This window comes from Lepisma saccharinum, chromosome 5, assembly GCF_977018435.1.
Source record: "Lepisma saccharinum chromosome 5, izLepSacc3.1, whole genome shotgun sequence".
Lineage (NCBI taxonomy): Eukaryota > Metazoa > Arthropoda > Insecta > Zygentoma > Lepismatidae > Lepisma > Lepisma saccharinum.
In genome coordinates, this window is record NC_139233.1 from 75,602,459 (window position 1) to 75,627,345 (window position 24,887).

A 24,887-nucleotide genomic window follows, 5' to 3' on the forward strand; every position below is an offset into this window, starting at 1 on the left:
TAGTTGTGTCAGCTCTAAAATATCAATAATCGCAACAAAGTTGAATTTCTATTCACCCTTGACCAAGGATGTATTTAGGGGGGTCCGGGTGGGGGGGCTGGGTCCCTCCGAAAGACTTAGTAAATACGAAAATGTAATAATGAAATTATACTTGTTTAGCATTTGTTGCATAATCTATGATTATTATTTTCCTCTGAACTTATTGGAAGGCAAGGATTATATTCGGATCATATGGCTTTGAATGACATTATCAAATAAGATTAATGCACACCACTACTTATAATAATATGCATACAATATTAAGCAGAAACTTTACTTTTCTCCAATTGCATATTTCAATAAATATTCAATTCTTTATCTATTTGACATTAATTTCATTGTCAGGCATTTGTTTTAGTTTACAAACATGAAATTTGGTGTTGTTGAACTTGGTTACTTTTTTCCAGGATTTTTTTTTTGTAAACATTAATACGTCGTCGGACAGCTGTTAAACAAGGAAAAAAATAGTTAGTAGTTTGTATACACTTAGTGTCTTATTGATTTTTTGACATATATGTCAGCGTATATATACGTATGTATATATACGCTGTTTATTGGTAAGCAACTTCATTGAAAATTTAAACATCGAGTAAGTTTTGACCTGCTCTTTGAAAATGTTCGGCGCTTTTGATTGTTTTACTGTTCATAAAGCATTGTCAACGTGTTGGCATGACATACAGATTAAAAAAGTTGAATTCGATCACCACTTTTTTCTTATTTTTACTTTGAACCTGGAAATCGGAAGTTTTTCAACAAAATCAATAAATGTGGAATATCTCGAAAATGGACCCCCTTGGTATAAGGCACTTTACGGTTACATTTTTTGCACATTCGCTGTACTATAACGCTTTCAAAGGAATACGTCGAATGTCAGGTAACCCTGTATATAAACCGATCAAAATGAGCCATCCAAATGTTAACAAGAGACCGAGAATGGATCAAGAAATTTTGTTTAATCACACCTTCACCTGATCGGAGACACCGAACCCAATGTCGGATATTTCACATTTCCTCGATAGCCTGTAGCAGCAGACCACAGGTCGCATTCGCAAAATGCTCTGGCAGCACTCTATCAAAATCTATTTTATTCTATCGCTACTCTATGCAAACACTCGGGAGGAAATAGGAAAACTTGTCCATATTTCGTAACCTATGGGCTGGACTAGTGCCAACGTGACGTCACTAATACTAACCCAAACATTTCCACTTTCTTATCCTAATGGTTCGACCTTGCTCTTTCGTACAGTCAGATAACTATTTATAGTCCTATTAGTGTCTTCATAGAGTAAACATTACATAATAATGTAGTAAACAGAAAAATAAACACGACTGCCATGTTATCTCTTAATTACCAAACACACTGAAGTGTATTATCACTTTTCGTAATATACTGCATGTAAAGTTCTTAGGGCATGCGTACGGGAATGCAAGTACAGCACACGCTACATGACAAGGCTAAGAGATCTCACATTGCGGAATTCATCTGTGTCGGGATGGGACTGGTTTACTTGCTTCTGTTTTACCTCGCGACTGCAGCGCCACTTGCCTTGGCGGACGATGTTCCTTGCGAACATCAGCCGTGCATAGAAATTCCTGGTGCAGGGTGGGTTCAAGGATCGTACAATGAGTCCGGTGTTGGCTTTCATCAGTTCAGGGGGATTCCTTTCGCTCAGCCACCTTCAGGGAACCTCCGTTTCCAGGTGAGTAGAATAATGCGATGTACGTGTGAATAATTAAGAATAGTACAGGGAGGTTATTTCAGTCGTTCACCGCCAGAGTGACGGCCGTTCCGCGGACTCTTCATGCAACAGGTCCCGGCAAATTGCGTTCAGGAAGTCCGTAACAGAAACCGCTTGTTTTGTAATGTTTCCACTTTTCACAATTACAGTTACAATTACAATTGAAATAAGCACGTACCTTGTCGCACGGATGCAGGAAAAGGTGTCCTCCCAAATACAAATATTTCTGGCACCTTATTTCTGACATCTAATCTTAGATTAGTCATCACTACTTTATTCTCAGTTGTCGCGACAGCGCCTGCAGCTTATCGGGGGTTGGGTGAGTTGTCAGCCGCGAGAGGGCGCTTCATACTGCACGTGTCGGCAGTGGTGCCAACCGTAGGGACATGTCCCTACGCATAGGGACTTTTCACTAAATTTCGCCCGCGTAGGAACGTAGGGACAGATTTTGCCAAATGAGGGAAAACGTAGGTACTTTTTTCAATCTTGGTAAATTACATTTTATGAATTAGTTTATCTGGATACTTTAGCGAGGAGGAGAAAAAAGAACTAACTAACAGATCTCCATCAGAATTTTGGAACATGTTATCGGTTACCAAAAACTTTCAAGGCAAGTTCCTTTTTGAAAACATTTCCACTCTCGCGAAAATAGTGCTAACATTGCCGCATTCTAACGCGGAAACGGAAAGAATATTTTCAATGTTAAGTGATACAAAAACAAAAAAGGGAAATAAAATGGGACCAAAATTGTTAAAGAATGCAGGAAATACAGCATCACCAACCAACATCTATCTCTTCACAGCAGCAGCATGTATGACTTCAAATAACATAATCAACAGTAAACGACTCAACGTTATTCATTAGGGGTGTGCTGGATTCTTTACTTTAAAAAGTCGTTAATTCTCGACGTTTTCTGCCTTGTAAGTTTCTGGAACTTATCGAAAGTTGTAAGTTTTTATTCTAGAAATGCAAAAACAATCACTTAAAGTGAAAATGACTTGTAAAATTCGAGATTTCCAGTGCTTCGGGAAATTTCGAACATTTCCCGTCCAGAAAATTTTCCGACTTGGTCGGGAAATTGCAAATTTTTCAGTCCCGAATGTCAGGATTTAAAAAAATTACCGTCCCGATCCCGTCCCGACCCAAAAAATTCTGTCCAGCACACCCCTATTATTCATTAAGGCAAGAATTTACAATACCGGACCAGTCTGTAATTTCTATGCTACGTCTTATACTCGCGAAATAATTATTCGTGATTATTTATCTCAAGTTAACATGTTGGGGTGAGGGGGAAAAAATGTTCATTAACGTGTAGAAGTTGTAAAATAAGCTTTTCAATTCTCGCAATGATTCTCCGTATACAAGTATGGTAGCCATATTTGTTGATATGAACAAATTAAAATTAGTTACGCTGTCTACAGCGTTGCCACACTGTTGATTTCATACTTGGAGAGCATGGATCGTGTAAGAATGGCGGAAGAGAACAGTAAAAAAGTTGTTAATGTTGTACAGATTGTTAGGTGGAGTGTGCAGGAGGATGGCTGTGGGCTAATTAATAAACTTATGGATTTCAGTATATTGCCCAAAGAACGTGCTTACATGTGACAGCGACAATCACGATGTAGAAGAACTGATTTGATTACAGGTAAATTTGGCAACAGTACATCAATCATAAAATTGCAGGATACGAAAATGGCGTCTTCGATGATGAACGTTTGCCGTTAAAGTGCTACGAAAATAATATTTTTTATCGGTTCGTAATCACAATTACCGCAAAACCATTCAGGAATAGCCCCACTGACCATTCTCGGTAAGTTTAGGTTAAGTTAGGTTAGGCAAACATAGTTAAAATTTGGGCTCGAAAAAAACATGCACGGGTAGCCCAACAAACCATTGACGGATAGCCCCACGAACCATTCAGGTACGGTTAGGTTAGGTTAGGATAGGCAAACATAGTTAAAATTTGGGGTCGTAGTAATATCAGGAATGTATATTTCGTTTTTTAAGTATTGGAAACACAAAATCTTCCGGTAAATAATAAGCAATCGTGCCGATCGCGGACCACTCAATGTCACTTATTTTGCAATTTCTACACGTGACCCCCCAAATTTTAACTTCAAATTCGTGATTAGGAGGCCTCAATTAGTGAGTATGCGAAATATTACAAAAAATCGGGGAGAGGTCCTGTATTGTAAATTCGCTCCTTCATTAATTGTGGAAGCACCGAGCAGAAAGATTTGGTAAGTAAATGTGTATATTTTATCTTCTGTTTGCATGCTCATGAGGTGTTTTTTTTTTAGTCACTTTACTTGGCGTAGGGACATTTGGTCAGTTGTAGGGACATTTTGACTACGTCTGTAGGGACATTGCCGAAAAATGGTTAGCAACACTGTCGGCTACCAGACGTCAGTGTACGTTCATGTTCACTTCTGTTCATTTATCAGTACGCGTGTTGCTTATACTGTGTTATTGTAATGTGCTTACTCGTGGCCAGTGCTTTATTGTGTGTTAATTGTTATTCATTCATTACTTATGTCGTTAAACAAATATAGTCTTGAACATAGAGTTTTTATGTACGATAATTACGTGAAAACGAATTCTTGCAGAAAAGTGGTCAGGGATTACGATAGACAGGATCTCTTGAACCTAAGAAACGTGTTGTATTGCTGTTGAAGGAAGTCATTTTCAACATCTCTTATAACACAGGAGGTTAGTGATCATCATTATTATTACTTTTAAATATCATTTTACGCTTTCGGTTTGCTTTATGCGCCGGGATGCTGTCTTCCCTTTCTGTCAACTGAGGATAAAGTAGCGATGTCTAATCTAAGATTAGATGTCAGAAATAAGGTGCCGGAAATATTTGTATTTGGGAGGACACCTTTTCCTGCATCCGTGCGACAAGGTACGTGCTTATTTCAATTGTAATTGTAACTGTAATTGTGAAAAGTGGAAACATTACAAAACAAGCGGTTTCTGTTACGGACTTCCTGAACGCAATTTGCCGGGACCTGTTGCATGAAGAGTCCGCGGAACGGCCGTCACGCTGGCGGTGAACTACTGAAATAACCTCCCTGTAGATTATTTGATTTTGTTTGTTTATTATATCACAGAAAGGCTAATCGGGGACTGGACTTGCAGTTTAAAGTGCAATTCGAATCCCTTTGTACCTCCACCGGGTATCGAACCAGAAACCCCTGGATTACAAGGCGACGACCTAATTCAGTTTCCCCTTGTCCTCTATAGTATCGGTACATTAGATGTGCATTTCCCTGGTAAATTTCTCGTATCGGACAAACGGTGGAAATTTGCTAGTTCATTTAATTTGAATATTCGTACTTACGTATTCTGCATTGAGAAACATTACTGAGGGTGGCATTTCGCTTACTTCACGGAAAAAAGCTATATTTGCGACATATCGAGTAAGTTTTCTTAATTTCTTTTTCCCTTCGGTAACACGCAAAATGGTGGTCACAGTTTCACTTCCGTACTCGGCATGCAGTGTTTCCACCCCACTGCACCCAAAAATACCTACGTAGCCCCACAAACCATTGACGCATAGGTCCACGAACCATTCATACATAGCCCCACGAACCAATTCCGGTAAGGTTAGGTTAGGTAGGGTCACGTATAGGTTACAATATTTAAAAATTGACTTCGAAAAAAATTGCGTAGCCCCACACACCATTCTCGCATAGCTCCACGAACCATTGACACATACCCCACGAATCATTGACACATAGCCTCACAAACCATTTGCGGAAACGTACCTTCTTCAGTTACAAAAGCACATGTTTGGAAACACTGACCGGGATTGACCGGGATTACTCATCACACACACAGGCTACATCCACCTGGAAGTAAATGGATGCAAGAGCTTTCGTGCATCGGTCACACATTTATATCGAAAAATAGATGATTTACCGGCAGAATTCAATGAACGATGAGAGAAATCACTTCCCCGAACTTCCACAAGTATAAAGAAACTGCATTCGGTAAGTAATTTCTCCTGTAAATTTGAAGAAATCCGTTTGTCCGATGCGAGAATTTACCATTTTCTATTCGTATTTTTACACTTATGGACCACCCTGCATACAATAAAAATATTATATAAACACCGCTAGCATTCTGAATTTTGAAGATTTTTTTATACATTTACTCCTACAGTAATTAAGCGTGTTCGTTGTTGTCTAGTACCTACGAGCCTACAGCACCAAAATAATTAGAACAATATACGCAACGAAGATTCTTCAGAATCTACCGGGAACTCTGAACGTAGCCAACGTAGGTATTCGCATTGATGTCGAGAATTCTAGACTTTTATTGTCATAGAAGTTCATAGTTATTTAAATGAATAGAAGTATGAAGTTCTACATCATCTCCCCATCGACTTTTGTGGTCACTAGATTCCCATAAGGTAGAAGGCAGAGGCAAGCATACTTAATCTTTCACAAAAACCCAAAGGAAGAAATAGGCCTCCTCGGTGGTGTAGAAGTAGCGTCGTCGCCTTGTAATCAAGGAGTCCCGGATCGATACCCGGTGGAGGCACATAATGGTTCGGATTCCACTTTAAACTGTATGTCCAGTCCCGATTAGCTTTACTGTGCATAAAGTGGACTTAAAACAACAAATCAACCAACCAAAGGAAGAAATACATCGGACGATCTTTCCAAATGGCAATAGTTACAAGAAATCTTTGATTGATTGCGCTTTCGCTACATTGTAGAGTTCACTTTGAGTAAACCTATTTCTTCAGAAATTGGAATACAAAACAGATCGAAAAAAAAGTTTCTGAGACAGATTATATAAGATAGGTTAAGCACGCCTTTTAGCAAACTGTTGTGTCTGTCCGCTGATTAAGCTAGATAAAGAGAGGAACCTTGATTGACAGACGATAATTTTCACATAACTGCAAAGCTGTAATGTTCAGATAATTTTGGGTACAGATATTGACCTTTCTTAATCTTCTAATGAACCCTATCCGGATATACACATACCCTCAACAACAAACATATGATTAAGAACATGTAATTTTCCTCACTATCTTAGAGGATGACTCGACACTGTCCATGAAGCCAGATTAAGCCATGTGGACTACAGAAGTGGCTGATTCATTGCAATATCAACTGTAATCATACATACAGTTACATTATCTTTGACCTTCAAAAACAAGATACATGATCTTCTTTATCTGATTGCAATTTAAACACACAATTACTTGCAATAACTTCCTTGCCAATAGTAGTAACAAAGTTATTAATGACATTTTCAACAATAGTTAACCAAGCAAGGTTACGGGTAATTTGATATAATATACATGTACAAATCTTACCAGGCAATTTATGCAAAACAGACAATAGAATTTCCTTAATTGGAAAAAGTTGCTTTTCTCGTATTCTTTCCACTTCATACAAAAAATTGAAAATGGATACACTATCATCTTCTTTTACAATAGGGACTTGTGAAATTAATGATGACAATGTTTGTTGAGCAACTACATTACTTAATTTATCCAAACAGTGGCCACTAAAAATTGGCAAATTTGATCGAACAAGGTTTTCGTCGTCACTAGATTCACTAGAAAAATCAATCAGATTTCTTACTGGTTTCTTATCTACCCATTGTGGCTTACAAGGAAATCGTGTACGTGACTGTTTAAAAACTGGTTCGTTCTCACCTTGACTGTTATCAGTCGATTCCTGAGCAGCAGTTTGGCGACCTTCAGCATTTAGTACAGTAAAAATAGGCAAAATGTCATAAAAGAATGGAAAAAATTCCAACAGAGATAAAAATTGGTAGATATCACCAGAATGATATTTCAAACAACATACTAAAAGTCCCCGACGATCCGAGTTGTGCTCTGGCCGCCATATTGGAAAATGGCTGATGAACGGTGACGTTTGATCATAACTGCTTTATTAACTAAAAATGGTGAAGGCTGAGCCGAAAATGTGTTCAGACATAAATTAAAGAAAAGAAAATTTCCAATAACTGCAATAAGATAAATTTTTGTGATTTAACTAACCTATCTAATAATGTAAAAAATAAATTTAACTCTGTGGAAACTTCTCCCATTATTTTGTAATCAAATTTCCCTGGTGTTGATTGAAGTTTTACACTTTTATTTCGTGACTTGTAACGAATAATCGAAAACACATGTACACACAGGAAGAAAATGGTATATACTTTTTAAAAATCGATATATTATGACAATTGAGATAAATAAACATATATCACAATTGAGATAATACTGACATATGGTCATATCTTTTTGAGAATAGTTTTAATATTCTTCTGAATCAAGTTCTTGTCAATAACATTCGTTGTCATGTGTGAGACGATTTTTTTTAGCAGTATTACTGTTTGCAGTATGGAAATGTGCATCTGCCTCCTCTTCATCTGTGTCTTCACTTTCTATGTCATTGTGTATTTTATAGTTAGAACACTCGTCACCACAACTTACACCACAAAGTTGGGAACATTTTAGTCGAGCCTGCCGACAACCACATGCCTTTCCACATTCCTTCTTGCAATTGCACGAAACCAGTTTCAGTAAAGATGTGGGAGCTGGAGCCAAATCAGTTGTCACGGGCATCAAGAAACCGTTTTGCATCTTCCAACCCCAGTCAGTTGGATTCAGTTCTCTTCCATACCATAACTGAACTTGGTGATAAACTCTCATTGAGTGCTGTTTCGCTGCTGCACTAGTTGGGGGTAAAGCAGCCAAATGTATTGGCTTCTGTATTTTACAACTAACTACAGTTCTAGTGAATTTATAATGTCGTAATAAATCCAAAGACTTGATGCTGGTTGGTGAGCCATACACAGACAGCAGAAACTGTTCTCCTGCTGCTGTTACTGCACTAACTGTTTGATCTTGCTCATTGAATATCTGAACTAACTTCACTAACAATTCACTATTATTTAACATTGTAAATGCCTTCTTCTTTCCTTGTCGAAATAAAGCAGAGGTTGTGTCGCAACCTGTCGCCACATGGAAGAACAATATACAATTACACATTTCTACTCACGAGTTTTTGCTGGAGTTGTTGCGAGCTATACAACTTCTTTGGAATATTACCTCGTCCAGGTTTCACAAAGTATATATTTACATTCTTATCAGCTAGTACAATTAACAGCAAAAGTAATGGCATATGTTTCAGATCGTATATCTTCCCGAATTATTGCGGCAACAGTTCTAACAATTCTACAGGGGATGGACAAAAATATGGAAACACCTGGTATAAAACAGGTAGCCATTTCAAACACGATTTGCATCTGAATGGTAGGTGGAGCTGTGGTCACTGGCACTTCTTGCGAGGTATACACACACCCTGGCCAACCTGACAGATGGGCAAGTTACAGTTCAGCGACCGGTCCGTGCAGGTTATCGTGAATCATATCTGAGTTGACAGAGTTTCAAAGAGGGCAAATTGTGGGTGCGCGTATGGTGGGAGCTTCCGTGACGAAAGTAGCGGAAATGTTTGGTGTATCAAGAGGCACAGTCTCGAAGATCATGACTGCCTACGGGACTTCCGGAAAAACCGCATCAGCGAAACAATAGCGTGGATGCAAGTGTGTGTTGCGTGACAGAGACAGACGCACATTGGGTAGGATTGTGACCAAGCAGAAGATCACCACGGCTCCAAAAGTCACTGCTGAGCTGAATACAGTGCTTAAAACCCTGTTAGCTTCAAAACAGTCAGAAGAGAACTCCACAAGCAGGGTATCCATGGCAGATCTGCAATTCCCAAACCACTCGTGACTGTTGACCATGCTGCTAGACGGAGACAGTGGTGCAACTCCCATAAATACTGGACAATGGAGCAGTGGAAGACTGTAATCTGGTCAGATCAGTCATCCTTTACATTGTTTCCAACTGCTGGCCGAGTGTACGTGTGGAGAACGCCAGCACAAGCGTACGATGCAGACTGTCTGTTACCGAGAGTGAAACAAGTGATGATTTGGGCAGCCATCTCCTGGTATTCTGCAGGACCGATCATCACCCTGCATGGACATGTCACTGCCAGAGACTACGTAACCATTTTGAGTGACCAGCTGCATCCCATGGTGCAAAATTTGTTCCCAGATGGTGATGACGTGTTTCAAGATGACAGAGCCCCTGTTCATACAGCTCACATCGTCCACAACTGGTTTGATGAGCACGAAGATGAAGTGTCACATCTGCCATGGCCTCCACAATCGCCAGACATCAATATTATTGAGCCCCTGTGGTCGGTTTTGGAGACCAAGGTGCGAGCCCGCTACCCACCACCATCGTCTCTACAACATCTTGCAGCTGCTTTGGAGGAAGAATGGTACAACATCCCTTTGACCACCATACGCGACCTGTATTTGTCCATTCCACGTCGACTGCAGGCCGTTCTGCGTGCCAAAGGTGGTCCTACTCGATATTAATAAAGGTAAAGTGCATTTCGGCAGGTGTTTCCATATTTTTGTCCATCCCCTGTAAGTCTTTCATTCTTTGGATCTTCTTCGTTCTGTGTGTACCAACTTTTGGATAATATTTTATATCCTGTATCACGGAAACATACTGTAGCGGTTTGCCCTTTACGTGTTGTTATTATCATGTCTTCTGCATAGTGATCACATAGGCGTTTCCTAAGAGTTTTTTTCTGAGACATCAGTATCTTGTGGAAGATATTCCTTCATCTTCGTCATAAGTTGATTCATCGAGTACTGACACTCGTCGTTATCATTATCAAGGTAGCAGCATAACTGCAGAAATGCTATAGAAATACACTCATCTTCAGGCCTACCACGTTTTTACGATGTAGGTGAGGATGTGTAAAATTTAGTGAAAAAAGGATGGTGATACCTAGCCTCAACTGCAACTAGATCAATAACGGTACGAATTTGATCAAGCACTGTCCTTCCCCAATCATCATTTCTCTTGATGGCAGCTTCAATGATTTGATCCTTGAATGTTAAGGATCGAACTTCAAATATTTTAACTCGTCTGTTCACATTCTTTTTCGTTTCTGCTTGAAAATCACAAACTTCACTGCAAAGCAAGCAATCACTTTTGAAGTCAAATATATGTACTACTGATCGAAGGAGTATTGAATTTTGTGGCGAACGATTACTTGCAGCAGTAATACTACTCTCACGAGTATAATCTTTACGGCACTTAATATGTAACCTCACATTCGTCTCATTTTCCAATTTCTAAAATATTCCATCTTTTCGACGTAAACTGCTGCTCTTTATAGCATTTAAGCCTTTTATCACAATCACAGTGTCACCTTCAGTCAACGTTTGTTCACAAATAATACAATATTGGGTTATATCCATTGTTGCCTTGCCAAAAAGGTATTCAGTTTGTTTTCCGATGATCACATACATTACATCCAAGTTCCACAACAGGCAGCACCTGTAAAGAAATTACATATATTATTAACAGTGAAATGGTTTGTTAAATCACAAAAATTTATGTTATTACAGTTATTGGAAATTTTCTTTTCTTTAATTTATGTCTGAACACATTTTCGGCTCAGCTTTCACCATTTTTAGTTAATAAAGCAATTATGATCAAACGTCACCGTTCATCCGCCATTTTCCAATATGGCGGCCAGAGCACAACTCGGATTGTTGGGGACTTTTAGTATGTTGTTTGAAATACCATAGTGGTGATATCTACCAATTTTTATCTCTGTTGGAATTTTTTCCATTCTTTTTCTAATTTGCCTGGACTAATTGCACACGGTCGAGGAAACAAGAGGTTGTTCCCTTGATACTGGCAGAGGCAATCCGAAATAACCAGTTTGATCGAGAGTAGCAAACCTGGACTGCAATGTACTACTAAAACGTTCCATATTAGCAATGTTACAGACCAAATTATTACATGCATTTAATCAGAAACAATCTACGTGAGAGAACCATGCTCTCTTTATTTGTAACCACCTTAAAACAAAAGAAAGATAGATACAAATGGTAACTACACTAGATAGCAAAGTATGGCAGTGGACCCATGAATATTTTACCAGATGTCTTGTTGTTTCATTAATTAAAACATGTATTTAATTTTGAATTATCTGCTTGTTTATTACAAATATGATTAAATAATTGAGCCACAATTTGATTTACATTCCTTATGTATCATCATAATTTAACACAACTCAACATATTCATTTACCTACAGACAAAAAAATACAACCCATATAACCAACCTAGAATATATGTGTGCACTCTGCGGCTGCTCAGGAAGGAAGAACTCCGTAACAGGCGGAGCCTTTTCTCGCCGAGCAGAGAACGTCACGTGATCAAACAAAAGACAATCTATTACACGATAGTACCAGATCCTTTCATTATATTACCTCGTAACGAGTATGTTACAACAAGCTTCTTACGTATTCCAAACTCTACTAATATATTATATAATTTATCTCTTTTGACTGAATCTTATGCTTTTTTGAAATCAATGAATAGCTGATGGACACTTTGATTATATTCCCACTTTTCTCAAGTGTCTGTCTGATGAGAAATATTTGATCTGTAGTTGATATGTTACGTTTAAATCCACATTGATAATCACCTATAATTTCATTAGCATATGGGGTTAGTCTTGTTAAAAGAATGTTAGATAATATTTTATATGTTGTTGAGAGTATAGAAATTCCACGGTAATTATTGCAGTTCATTTTATCACCTTTTTTTAAACATAGGAACAATTATGGATTTTTTCCACTGTTGAGGTATTTCTTCTTTATTCCATATTAAACAAATTAATTTATGAATTTGACATATTAACGAATTTCCACATATTTATATAACTCGGCTGGTATTAAATCAATGCCAGGAGCTTTGTTATTCTTTAGCCTTTTAATAGCATTTTTAACTTCAGTCAAGTTAGGTTCTGGAACTAAAGGTTCTGCTGTGTGTACTTCATTTACTTCTGATTTATCTCCTACATGAACATTTAAGAGGTCATTAAAGTAGTTCTTCCATCTATTTAAAATATCGCTTGGATCGGCCAAAAAATCACCGTTTTTATCTTTTATCAGGTTTACTTTAAGTTGCCACCCCTTTCTAAATTCATTTACACCTTTATATAAATCTCTGATATTTTTGTTTTTGCTGTTTGTTTCAATTTCGTTAATTTTCCTTTGCAGGTAATCTCTTTTTTTTTACTTCTAAACGTGTGGTTAACTTCTCGCTTTATTCTATTATAATTGCTTAGATTTGTATCATCGGAGTTATTTAGCAACCTAAGTTTAGCCTGATTTCTTATTTCTATTAGATTATGACATTCGTTATCAAACCATGGCTTAACCACACAATAACAAAAGTTGAAATTAATGGAATCCTTTTAGGCAGAAAGAGAGTGCTGTGTGTGTTATATGTAAAACACACATACAAACAGGGTGATTCACAAGTCCGGCACCAAAGGACAACTCAGTTATAAGTATAGATAGCGAAAAATGGAAAAAGGGAAAGTTGTTGGAATATGGATTTCTAATAGGCTTATATTTGAATTTATTTTCAACGTACACTGGCACGAGCCTCAATGACAAAGAAAATGGCTTGATGTAATATGCTTTGCCTTTAAAGGGAGCATTTATTAATAACTGATGACGAGTATTGAAGGCAAAATAGAGAGAGAGAGAGAGAGAGAGAGAAGAGAGAGAGAGAGAGTAATACTTTCAACACAGTTAAACCTACAAAACGTGGACTTCCTGATAGTGTACTGACTTTCGGTGTTGCCTTGCAACCAAAGTATTTTGGGTTTCATTCTTAGTGGAGGCACATTTCACGGTGAATCGAATTCGACTTTCAACTGTGAGTCTAACAACCCAACCAAGTTGACATACGAAGATTTTTATATTATTTTTTTCTTGTTTTACTTCATTTTTCTACTCTAATTGCTAGGATGGCGATGAGTAGCGATTTGATTAATTTAGTGAAGGAGGATAATATGTAATATACCGTGAAAGTAACTGAACATTCGATTTAAAAAAAATGTTTTGTGCTTTGTTATTGATAATTAAGCAACGCCATCCACAATTCCGAATTAGCTTTCATTTGTTGATGTGGCATACGTCTCAAGAGTCACGTGAGGAACCGAGGGACATTTTTAGAAATCCAGAAGACACACTCTCAGCGATGCACTTCATGTAGACCCTTTTAAACTAATTTATACGTGTTTTTCTTATTATTCTACTACAGCCACCAGTGCCAATTGAGGAACCATGGCTCGGTCCTTTCCTCGACGCTACAGAGTTCGGAAGAAAATGTCCGCAGCCTGAGTTGGTGCTACTGGATGAAGCAGGCGAGTTGACAGACGATGGGGACCTTGAGGACTGCTTAACACTCAACGTTTACACTACGAATGTAAGTATCGTGTTAACTGGAACATTCTAAATACTCTCCCGAGAAATGCAGGATTAATAATAGATAAATTCCTTCACCTTAGATCCATCATTAATACTAGGTTCCACCACCAAGAATCGAACTCGGGTCTAGTCTGCATAATATTCACGATAGTACATGAATACAATCACAATATTATTTGATTTGATTTGATTTAGTTTATTTTACTTCGCGTTTTGTGCCTCTTGGCTAATTTGCGAAGATGAGGATGAGTGATGAAATGATGAAATTGATGAATGGACATTCACAAACAACCAAGCCCGACCGGGATTCGAACCCGGGACCCTTGGTGTCACAGCGCGATGTGCTAACCACTCGGCCACAGGGTCGGGCCACAATATTATTATAATTAGTAGTAGTAGTAGTATTTCATCTGATATTATAGAACTGTTGAAACTGTAAAGAAAAACTTTTTTTCGATATTATTGTATAACTTAATACAGTGTGTTTCAAAAGTCGCCCAACAAAAATTTGAGCACCTACAATATAAAAACTGGTTTTAGAGCTTGATCTAGATTCTAAAATTCTTTTCGTTGACACTTTGATCCGTACAGAAAATTCTAGAAATTTATTAATGATTCGAGTGAGAGTAATTTTTTCGGTATGGCAATTTTGGGCAAGGATTAAGGCATTATCATACGATCATAATTTGCTGTTTTGTGACTAAGTAGATGCTAATCTGTGCTTTTGCAATCAATCGAGATCATTTTCAGTAATGAAGTATATGATTTTTTTGTGGGCGAAGTAAAGAGAAAAAAAAGAGTGACATAATTTTGGTCAGCAACACCTGCAGTCCAGAATTTTGTTCACAGCCTCCGGCAGAATGTGCCAATATACTGATCATATTTGAAAATATCTCCCCATTGCCACATAACTTTTAAAAGTATTGTATTAACACAGTTAGAATAAACTTAATGTTCATGTATTTCCATATATTTTTCGAAAGTATTGTCGTCAATAGTCTTCATTATCTGCTATTGTTCCCTTTTTTTCATCCATTCGATCACACCTAATATTTCTGTAAATTTATGTTTTCTATGGGGCAATGGTTTTTTGGTTTATTTGCTGTTTTAAGTCCACTTTATGCACAGTAAGGCTAATAGGGACTGGACCTACAGTTTAAAGTGAGATCCGAACCACTTGTGCCTCCACCGGGTATCGAACCCGGGACCCATCGATTACAAGGCAATGACGCTACCACTGCGCCATGGGGGAGGCCTATGGGGCAATGGGAATAGTTATAATTCTACTACTATAGAGCGACCACAAGGAAAATATCCTTCGGCGAAAAGTCTGCGCGCACCTTCCCCTCCATTGGTTCAACTCTCACCACTCTGCCCCTCCCGTCCACGCGGGACGACGATGCACATTACACCAGACCCACTTTTAGTTAGTGGGTTAGTTTTTGTGTTATTGATTTCATTTTTATGAAGGGAAAACTTGAACGAAAAATGAGACTTTCGCATCTTTAAAAGGGAAATTCTGCTGTTAGGTTGTGACAACTCTGCTGGTAGGGAGGGAGCATTTAGCATTATTTAAGTTGGATTAGCGATTTTTTCTTACTTCCGAATTTGTAGAAATGTAGCCAAAATTACGATGGTGTTGTTGACTTGTGTGTGGGTCTCTTAACGAACACCGTCCATCCATTTTAACCAGGTACATGAAAGTTGAATAAAATATTTGAGCAGACAGGAGTCCCAGGTTCGAATCCCGGCCTGGATATGGATGTTTGTGAGTGTCCATTCATCAATTTCCTGATATCATCACTCATCCTCATCTTCGCAATTAGTCAAAAGTGGCACAAAAGCGAAGTAAAATAAAGCAAATCAAAAGATTTGAACAGACTTGGTCGGTAGCATATCACTACCCCCGATTCATAAGGACAAAACTCTGGCAATTAATAGAGACAGTGGAAGCAACCTACTGTTGGATTATAAAATTATAGATACTCGAGTTTAGACTCCAATTAAAAAATAATCAGTATACCTACCTAAAAACAAGTTACATCATAATTTTGCTTCATCTATTATGCGTTAATCTATGCAAACCAATTTTATTTCGAGTATGCCATCTATTTTTTTCGACGTGAGAACAAAAAAATCGCCGGGTGTTTTAGTATTGCAAACGATCACTCTCTTTGTTATTCTATTAAATAAAAAAATGGGTGATCGTGATGATGAAATTTTAGTACGGTGCAAGCAGAAAGGTTTTAAACACAATTCTAAAATTTCAGATTTGTCAAAAAAAAACGTTCTTATTAATATTGCAAAACAAGTTTTCTTAGTATTGAGTAGTCCTTCAAATACAACATTGATCTTGCTTTGAAGGTCTTTGCAACTATTTTAAAATCCATTATCATTGTCAATTCACATTGTGAAACCGATTGTATACAGATTTTTAATCAACGGGGTAAAGATGTAAGTGGAACGTGGCAACACCGCACACAGCGATGTCCGTTGAACGGCGGAAACTGCAGGCTGTCACAGCGAGTCAATGCCTGCGTTGTTGCCGTGGGATGGGAATTTCCTTGCAAATAAAACCAATATACTGTCGGTTTGTTTGCATTTGCACTAGCCTTTGCTCCTGCTTTATGGAGAATAACACCAATTTTCTACATTTCATCATCCATCAGATGTACTCATTGCGCACGTACTTCACCAAGAGAGGTTTATGAACGTGGCCCTTCAAGGAATTACACCGTTGTTATTGTTTCCCTGTGCTACGTTTTCTACAACCGCTCTGTGTGCCATTCCAATATAAAACGTACTCGCGGACCCTTTTAGAACGCAACTTTAAATCGCTCCAGGTAGAGCAGAGAAATCAATTCCAAACCCATATAGAACCTCAATTACAGTGGACCGGAATCTTTTTCCGGATCAATTTACATACGGTCCAAGTTCGGTATTGAAATCAAACAGTATGCAACTTGGACAGAATTTAAACTGTTCGAGAAGAAAGGGTTCCGGTCCTGTTACGGAACTCAATAGAATTCAAAAGAATTTATGGTTCCTGAACCTTAACATTCCTGCATTTGCCCTTATTTTCCAATAAACCACCCATATTGAAATACCTGCTATGTGCGTGTGCTCTGGTGATGTGTCCGACGAGCTACCCAGAATCCGAGTGGTTGAGAGCTCTATACACTCAAGTTTCTTTTCTTCAGTGGCGTAACCACAAGGTGGGACATTGCCCCACACCCCAATCTTGGACGGAATTCAATTGTAGGGGGCAAGGGGACGGCAAACATTGAAGAAAGAAAAACAAGGCTAGCAGAATATAAGAGTAGCGGGTCAAAAGGATAGTCAAAATGATATTAGTTTTCATATATATATATGTTATATATATGGCATTTTTCTTCCATACGGCCAAGGGTACCTGCACGGGGGGACACAAAGGGGCAATTGCCCCCCTAGGTTTCAAATTTTATGCAAGTAAAAATATATATTTCGGAATATTTTCTTACTCGCTTCGCTCGCAATGTATGCTTTTGTTTCAGTCGCATCAAGTTGAGAGCAATAGCTAGTGAGCGGCTTGAGTCGGCCCTGCGCGCCGAACGATCTAAATAAAACAAGTCGTAAAAGAGGTAGCCTAATTCCATGGCCCTACTAAATCGATACTATTTCAAATGTGCAAAATAATTGACCTAATATTTTTTTTGTTAGTTCGCTCACAATGTTATTACTTTCTGTACCAGAGAGAGAAGTAAGACCAAATATGTACTTCAGACAATTTTGTCTTAAATGCATTAATAATTGTTTTGAGTAATAGGAGCGCACAGATGCGAGAGACAATTTATATCAGCTTTAATGTTGGTTTGTTATGAGATTGAGATGGATGAATTGATTATGTAATGTATTTCAATAATATATGTTACACACAACATATATATATATATATATATATATATATATATATATGTGTGTGTGTGTGTGTGTGTGTGTGTGTGTGTGTGTGTGTGTGTGTGTGTGTGTGTGTATTAAATAAACTTCGATTACGTACACAATTTAGTGTTAAATGTTGCATATGTATTTCCTTATTTTACGTTGCACCATGTTGCATATGTGTAAAACATATATCGTTATGCATGTCATATGTACAAAAAGAATCATCATCCATTATTAGCTAATGTGAAATTGAACGTGTTGAAAAATATTTCAAATACTTTTTCCAACACAAATGTTTGAACACTAGCATCTACCCCCCTTTTTGCGTGATTTGCGAGGATAATGACATGTGCTGCTGCTGCTGCTACTGCTGCTGCTGCTGCTGCTGCTAATACTACTACTACTACTACTACTACTACTACTACTACTACTACTACTACTACTACTACTACTACTACTACTACTACTACTACTCTCATTTTTATGAATATTATTATTATTACTAGTATTATTTTTGGCACGTTTATCCTGGTTCTGCCCCCCAGACAAAAATTCGTGGTTACGCCTCTTCTTTTCTCTGCACCAATCAGAGAATATGTCAACTATGTCCTTCCTCCATTAATCAGTATAATTCGCAACCAACCAATACAAAATAAAATAAGACAGCATTACAGACATGAAGTGGTCTTAATCGTTCAGGTAGGTCTATATCTGTTACTACAGAAGAAAATCTTCAAGTTGTAGCGCAAGTTTCGTACAGTCAACAACAAAATCAACACGAACCTAGAACAAGCCCTCAAACGATGCAGATAAATCTGAAGTTGAGGCTTACTTAACAATTTACTGGAAGTATGTGTCTGACAGACACGCATGGTTTTTTTTTTTCGTTGTGCTGGCAACCCTGTATGTTTCTGTGAAGCGAGCTCCTCAATACCTTCATATTTTTTTTTCTTAGTTTGGTGGCGTGATTCATTGTTGTCGGTCGCGCTTGTGTGTTAGCTGATAAGAGCTTTTTTGTAACCTACCGTGTCTGAGAGGCACATACTTCCAATAACGTAAGTTTTTTTGCGTGTCTCGTGGACCCATACTTCCAGTAGTGTAGTTTTCTTGCACACAAGTATTATTGATGTTGATGATTAGAACTTAGTTATAATGGAGGAAGGACCTTCTACATCTAGGAAAAGGAAACTAAGCGATGTAGCAAAAGTGGCTGAACCCAATTTTTGCGCCAAGGTTTTAAAAATGTGGGAAGAAGTGGAAGAAGAAGACGGGCTAGAAGAGGAGATGGAAGATCTATTTTCTGATGATGATTCCGATGTGGACCCCACGTTCATCCCTAAGACATATGGTTCTTCCACTGATGATGAAGATTGTCGTAATTTCGAAGCTAGTATTTCGTCTGTAAGTTGCAGGACAAATAAAGAGAAAGATGTTCCGGCTTTTTTTCAAGGTAAGGAAGGATATTCTTGGGAATCTAAAGAACCAACAAAGACAAGACGTGTTCCTCTTCAAAATATAATTCCAGGCTTGACAAAGCTTGTTAGAAATTTAGGTGAAAATCCTCAAATGGAAGATATTTGGTCTCTAATTTTTGATGACGACATTATGGATCATATTGTGTTGTGGACAAATGTAAAATTAGAGAAAACAGGAATTAAAGTCCAAGAGCATCAAAAGAGCAATTACAGACCAACTGATAAGTGTGAAATAAAGGCACTTTTAGCTCTTTTTATGCTTACATCAATTTGTAAGTCTGGACATGAGGGGTTTCCCTCTTTTCTACTGATTCTATGGGTAGACCCATATTTAGATCAGCTATGTCAGTGAAGCGTTTCCAAATTTTGTTACTGTGCCTCCGATTTGACGACCTTGAAACGAGAGAAACACGGAAGGAGACAAATAAAGTTGCAGCCATTTCAGACATCTTCTCCAAATTCACGCATAATTGCCAAAAATTATTTTCTTTAGGAGAATATGTTTGCATCGATGAAATGCTTGTACCATTTCGTGGTAAATGCAGCTTCAAAGTTTACATGCCCAAGAAACCAGCTAAATATGGTATTGAAATTATTTGTCTAGCGCCCGCATGTCGTATTTCTACAATGCCTACATTTATTGTGGTAAAGGATCTGATGGAGTAGGACTAAGCAATGAGGAGAAGAAGCTTAGTATTCCAACACAATCAGTTTTTCTCTTAGTGCAACCGATAGTGAACAGTAACCGAAACGTAACTGCTGACAACTGGTTTTCCTCTTTAGAACTAGTGAAAGAACTTGAAAACCGAGGACTAACATATGTGGGAACTGTTAGGAAAAATAAACCAGAAATCCCCCAGGAATTCTTGCCTTCTGGTAACAGAGAAGTTGAGTGTTGTCTTTATGGCTTTAAAGAAAACGTCACGCTATTGTCATTTGTTCCCCCCAAAAAAAGAAAGCTGTAATTTTAGTATCCAGTATGCATCACTCGAAAGAATTGGATGAAGAGACAGGGAAACCAGAAATTATTGCGTTTTATAATAGCACTAAAGGGGGTGTGGATACGCTGGATCAAAAGTGTGCCAATTATTCTTCTAATAGAAGATGTCGGCGGTGGCCTTTAGCAATATTTTTCACGTTAGTAAATATAAGTACAGTAAATAGCTGCATTCTGTACTTACGTTTTAAAAACAGCGCAAGTATTTCCAGATACAGATTTGTGAATGAACTAGCCATGAACCTCATGAGACCTCATCTTGAAAGGAGGTTGAAGGTTCATAATTTGAGGAGTGAGCTGAAAAAACAATCGAGGATGTTCTGGGGAAGAAAACACCGTACAATGAAGACGAGCAACATTTAGCAAGAAGTGACAAAATGGAACGCAAAAGGAAATGTAGCCTTTGTCCTTATCAGAAGAATAGGAACTCAGCATATAAGTGCGTCAAATGGAACAAACCAGTATGTCTCGAATGTTCCAGGAAAGTGTGCGTGATGTGTTTGGTTGACAGAAGCACGTAAATTTGAAACTTGCTCAGCACTTTCAAGAAAACTTTTGTTCACAAAAAAAGTGTATTTCATTTCAAGTGTGTGAAAATTTCATTTTCATACAAAAAGAAAAGTTTTTCTCAATAATAGTTATTTTTTCTTACGTAGCACTTGCGTTGTGTATGTATTTTGAAATAAATTTTATAATATTAGATTATAAGAATAAATCTATGTAATACTTTGCCAAGGAAACCAAAGTTTCGGCGTTCCGTGTCTGTCAGACACATACTTCCAATTATGTAATAAAAATCATTCTTCCTCTTAAGGGTTCTGCAAGGACTAAATGAATATGATCCTATTTACATTAATAATGCATTTCTGTTAACTGGCTTGTGGGTTATTTATTACCCAGTCGAAGAGAAGGTCCAACACTGGTTAGCCACTTCGTGGCCTTCCATTCAACTTTCGCCAAGAACATGACTTTCCGTGTAGGCTAGACATTCTCCAGCCATACATAATTACTATTTGTTCATTCGCAGGCAGCGGCCAACGCCAACATGTCAGTCATGGTGTGGTACCACGGAGGCTCCTTCTATCTCCGCTCTGCGCAAGACTTCAGCCCTCTGTACTTCATGAAGAAGAACATCGTCCTGGTCGTTCCACAATACAGGCTTGGACCCCTGGGTAAGAAGGACACTTTAAGGTTCTCTTATCTAAAGGAGAAAGGTAGGCGGTTGCCTTTCCCTCGCTCAGGGTGCGAGAATAAGGGTCATCATTAGGGAGCGGATTTTTATGTAAAAACATATTTTATTCTTTGCTTCGGAAGTCTGCCATACTCGGTAGGAATGCTGACCATGTGCCTCCAAAGCATCTCCGAAGTCTTATTTCACATGAAAATGCATAATTTTAACTTCAACACATAAAACACATATTTCCATAGAAAGAGCATAAAATTGACATATTTTAGACATTCCAGACAAAATATATTTCCCGAATGCTTGGTGTAATTGCATTATTTTGGAGGTAATGCATATAATAGACACAATATGTGCTATCCTATTCTGGACACCACAATGCACCATATTCCATATTCACAGTGGAGTGGTTAGTGCAGCGCGCTATGACGCCAGCGATCCAGGGTTCGAATCCCGCCCTTTGCATGGGTGGTCTTTGTGAGTGTTCCTCTATAAATTTCATCGTATCATCCTCATCGTCAATATTACTAAAACGTGTCAGAAAACGCTGAATAACAAATATCAAATAAAAATTACAGCGGAGGGGAGGGGAAGGGAATCACACATGGGGAGCAGATATTTCAGATGAAGAGAGGATAACAATTTACACTTTAAGGACTTCAATAATTCATTGACATTATTTCTTTGCGCCAAGGAACTCCTGCAGGAGCTCTGTCAGTCGCCATGTTTACACGTAACATAAGTTCGGCAACAGCAGCTCGTGAATGACAGATAATTTCTTGGCGGGAGCTGTACCAGGATAAACCTTCTGCCCAATAAGAAAGTAACAGCCAACTCGGCTTCAGCCAATTAGACCGCTTTCGCCTCCCAGCACGATTTAGACCCCATGTTTCGTAAAGAATCATAATTACAATGTAGCCAAACAGAAGGCACACACAACTTACCAACTTCAGTGCCTTGGAACATCGAATGAACATGAATTAAAATGTCATTTTGGAAAACTTGTAACATTATTATCTCATGCGGGTTTATTTTACGGCGAGATATTTCAAATGCTTGCCATTCTAATGGACAGAATAAAGTGGGAAATAAACGTTGCGAAAAAAAAGTTGTGTGTATCAAGATCCCTTTCATCGTATATTTCGTGCAGTTTTTCAGGGGTTAGTAAGGTACTCGATTGAGTGTTAAACCGTTATTCGTAACGTGAAAGAGGTTAGGCTTCTGCGCCTCCCTCCCCAAAAAAAAACATATATATATTTCTTAAATCAGAACATCTTTTCCTTGTATGGTTTCCTCGAATATGCAATGACAAGTGAGGATTTTACCGATACAAGAAGGGGCTTAGTACAGTGCGTTCGTTTTGGCTCTTTGCCGAGATAGCGCGTGCCTGCAGACGGCGCGGCACGACGCGGATGCCGGCATTTTCGACCCGTGACGTACCGCTTATTTTTACGCACATATCTTTAGCATGCAGACAAATATATTTAAATTGCATAACGAGTACTAACCTGTGTTATAAGAATTGTTTAAAGTGGTGGTCAACAGTGCATTCACACATTCCGGCATCTTTTGATGAATTTTATATTGACATATTTGTTCTGTTTGCAAGTTGTTTTTTTTTGCACCGGCAGGACGCGTGCTAGGTAAAAAATACCCAGAAGAAAATTGTTTCGTAAGTCCAAATTTAAATTGTTTCAAAGCATGTAAATAATAATGTATTCAATGAATAACCTAATTTTATTAAATTTGAACATTTTTTTTTCCATTACGCAAAGATAAAGTTGAGAAAAATTAGAAAGAAAGGACTGTAGAAGCAAATTTTCTGCCATAACGTAAAGACACACGCTGGGTAAAAAAAGGCCAGAATTAAAATGACTTAAGTATGAATATTAATTGTTTTAAAGCATGTAATTCGTTATATCTTTCATTGATTAATATAATTCTAATTTTGAACGTTTGAATTAAATGACACAATTGATAAAAGCGAGAAAGAAATAACATTTTTGAATACCAAACTGAAACGTATGACCGCGCGTTGGGTGAAATTTACCCAGGCAGTGTTTCTACGACCCTACTAACTGAGAGTCGATTCAAGGTCCCGACACTCGGAAGGGTTCACACACTCACGTTGCAGGCGTAAATGTTCTTGCTTATCAGTACAGTTCTGTTCTGTTCGTTTCAGCGTGCAGTGTAATTTCTCTCTAATTTCAGTGCGTGTATGTGCGCACACGTTTGTGTGTTATTTTTTCTGTAAAATTCGAGTGTGTGTTTAATAACCCTAAAAAATATAGATAGAAACAACCCCCACACTATAGATGTACTGAAAGGCAATATACGAACAGAACTTACGAGAATTACTGAAGGGAAACTTTTTCGTGTCAATCGAATTTTCATCAAAAGATGCTGGGAATGTGTGAATGCAGTTGGCCATCACATTGAACAACTCTTATAACACAGGTTAGTACTCATTATTCAATATACGTATATATAATTTTCTGCTTTGAATACAGAAGAAAAAATAATATTAGAATTCCACTTACTGGAAAGGTTGAAAAATACAGATATTATGCGCCTCACAGAACATTGGTTAAGCTCTGATGAATTAAATTACATTAATTTCCCAAATTATTATCTAACCTCAAGCTTCTCTAGACTCAACATGGGGAAGGGAGGCTCATGCATTTATTGTAAAAAAGACACAACAGTTAAAGAATGCTTAAAATTTTCCAATCTAAATGTAGAAAATTACTTCGAATCATGTATTATTGAATTACCTAAATTCAAAACTGTAATGATATGTGTTTATAGAACTCCAGATAGTGACCTGAATATTTTCATAAACAATATAGATATTATCCTTAATCACTATCAAAAGAACAATCATGTGGTAGTGGTAGTAGGGTACCTAAATGTAGACTTCCTAAACAGGAATATAAATAGCGACCTAAACATATTACTCAATACGTACAATCTAGAAGCTATGGTAGAAGAACGTTCAAGAATAACAAAAAGTTCCAAAAGTGCTCTTGATCAAATCCATGTTAATAAATATGTTTCCACATGTTCAGTCGAGGTTTTTGATAGTGGGTTCTCAGACCACCTTGCTCAAATTTTTACACTACAATACAACCACAAAGGAGAATAGATGTAACGTTGGTAAAAAACAAACTTTCAAACCAA

General features: G+C 37.8%; 1 protein-coding gene across 1 annotated transcript in view; it reads left to right on the forward strand.

Moving 5' to 3' along the window:
- Positions 1-1,425: 1,425 nt before the first annotated feature.
- LOC145988399 (juvenile hormone esterase-like) overlaps positions 1,426-24,887 on the forward strand; it is a 145,444-nt gene continuing 121,982 nt past the window's right edge. Inside the window, exons 1-3 of the mRNA XM_083123282.1 lie at positions 1,426-1,739; positions 13,965-14,129; positions 21,552-21,696. Coding sequence (XP_082979408.1) covers positions 1,452-1,739; positions 13,965-14,129; positions 21,552-21,696 — 598 coding nt within the window. The 5' untranslated portion in view covers positions 1,426-1,451. The remainder of the gene's footprint in view (positions 1,740-13,964; positions 14,130-21,551; positions 21,697-24,887) is intronic.